Source organism: Buceros rhinoceros, unplaced genomic scaffold, assembly GCF_000710305.1.
Source record: "Buceros rhinoceros silvestris isolate BGI_N320 unplaced genomic scaffold, ASM71030v1 scaffold22451, whole genome shotgun sequence".
Lineage (NCBI taxonomy): Eukaryota > Metazoa > Chordata > Aves > Bucerotiformes > Bucerotidae > Buceros > Buceros rhinoceros.
The window spans coordinates 677-2,082 of NW_010392787.1; the positions used below are offsets into that span (position 1 = coordinate 677).

Genomic DNA, 1,406 nt, shown 5'->3' on the forward strand with positions numbered 1-1,406 from the left:
CCGTCCTCATATTTCCTGGATGGTGGAAGAGATGCCTGGACTCCGTCCCCGGACAGGGAGTCCAAGCTGGATGTGGTGAGGTCGGGAAGCCTGTACGACCTCAGGGCTTACAGGGGCGAGAGAAAACCCTCAAAGCTTTATGATGAGGACGAGCAGGAAGAGCGCAGGGTTCCTCCACCGACCGTCTCACCTGAGAAAGCCAGGGAGCTTGAGGACGAAAGGAGGGAGGTCATCCGGAGCCAGGTGATGAGGAAGAGCTCCACCATGGCTGAGAGGTGGAGCTCCATGGATGAGCTGAGCTCCATAAACGCTGGCACGGACAGCCAGGGCGAAGGCAGGCGCACGGGCAGCTTCACCACCAGCTTCGCCATTTCCTTTGACAAGCCTTCCTCGAGGAGGGCAGCAACGCCTGTGGACCCCGAAAATATTGACAGGGAGCAGATCAACTTTTCTGCTGCTCGTCAGCAGTTCCTGATGCTGGAGAAGACCAACCCGGGCTCTTTTTATAGCCCAGGGCAACAGGCCATGTCTCCAAAGCCAGAGTCGATGACAAAAGTCTCTAGGCCAGCATGGCACAGTCCGGAGACGGCCACGAAAGCCCCAAGAGGTTACGGTGACGTCGGTGCATCCAGCCAGGGCAAGACGGACAAGACCGTTTATCAGGTTTATAGTGTGTCCTACCAGAGCCCCGTGAAGGAGGAGGTTTACACTCCCAGGAGGGCTGGTGCTGAAAGGTCGTGTCCCACCGGGAAAACATCCAGCTTGACTAAAGCATCTTCCAGAGAGGATCTGGACTCCGGCCTGGGGGAGATGTATAATGAAGCCAATGCAGGTTACACCAGCGATGGAAGCGCATCCAACGAGACCTTCAGTGTCCTCGTGGATCTAAGAGCCAGCAGCAACGGCCTGGACAAGGAGACGAAGATCAGCAACGAGACACCCATCGAGCGGGAGATCCGCATGGCGATGGAGAGGGAGGAGAACCTCTGGAAGGAGAGGGGCATCCAGCGGCCAACCTCCGGCAGCGAGCTGGTGGAGATCCAGGCCAAGCCTGTCCTCTCCATGCACGCCTTGCCCGGCCCAGGCAGGAAAGGGACGGACAAAGGCCGCGCTTCCCTTTATGTCCAGAGGGAAATTGAGCAGGAAACCAAGCGCGAGGAAGACCTGCGGAGGCAGGGGAGGCTGCTGGGGACCTACGACAGGGGCACACAGCAGGAGCTGGAGGAGCGCAGGAGGGTGTTTGAGCAGGAGGAAGCCCCCCTGCAGAAGCCCACCCCCACGAGGAAGGCAGTCGAGCAGAGGAGCTGGATTAATGAGTCTGTGGTGGAGCAGCCCACAGACCCTGGCCCCCACCCTGCAGAAGACCCCAGGGGTGGGAGAAGCCTTCCCAGCCACACAACGAGCAT

At 59.3% G+C, this 1,406-nt stretch overlaps 1 protein-coding gene across 1 annotated transcript in view; it reads left to right on the top strand.

The window, feature by feature from the left end:
- The window catches only part of MISP (mitotic spindle positioning), a gene marked incomplete at its 3' end in the record, with an annotated part of 2,403 nt that overhangs the window by 444 nt on the left and 553 nt on the right, over window positions 1–1,406 (top strand). The window contains exon 2 of the mRNA XM_010144631.1: window positions 1–1,397. Within this exon, the coding sequence (XP_010142933.1) occupies window positions 1–1,397 (1,397 nt within the window). The remainder of the gene's footprint in view (window positions 1,398–1,406) is intronic.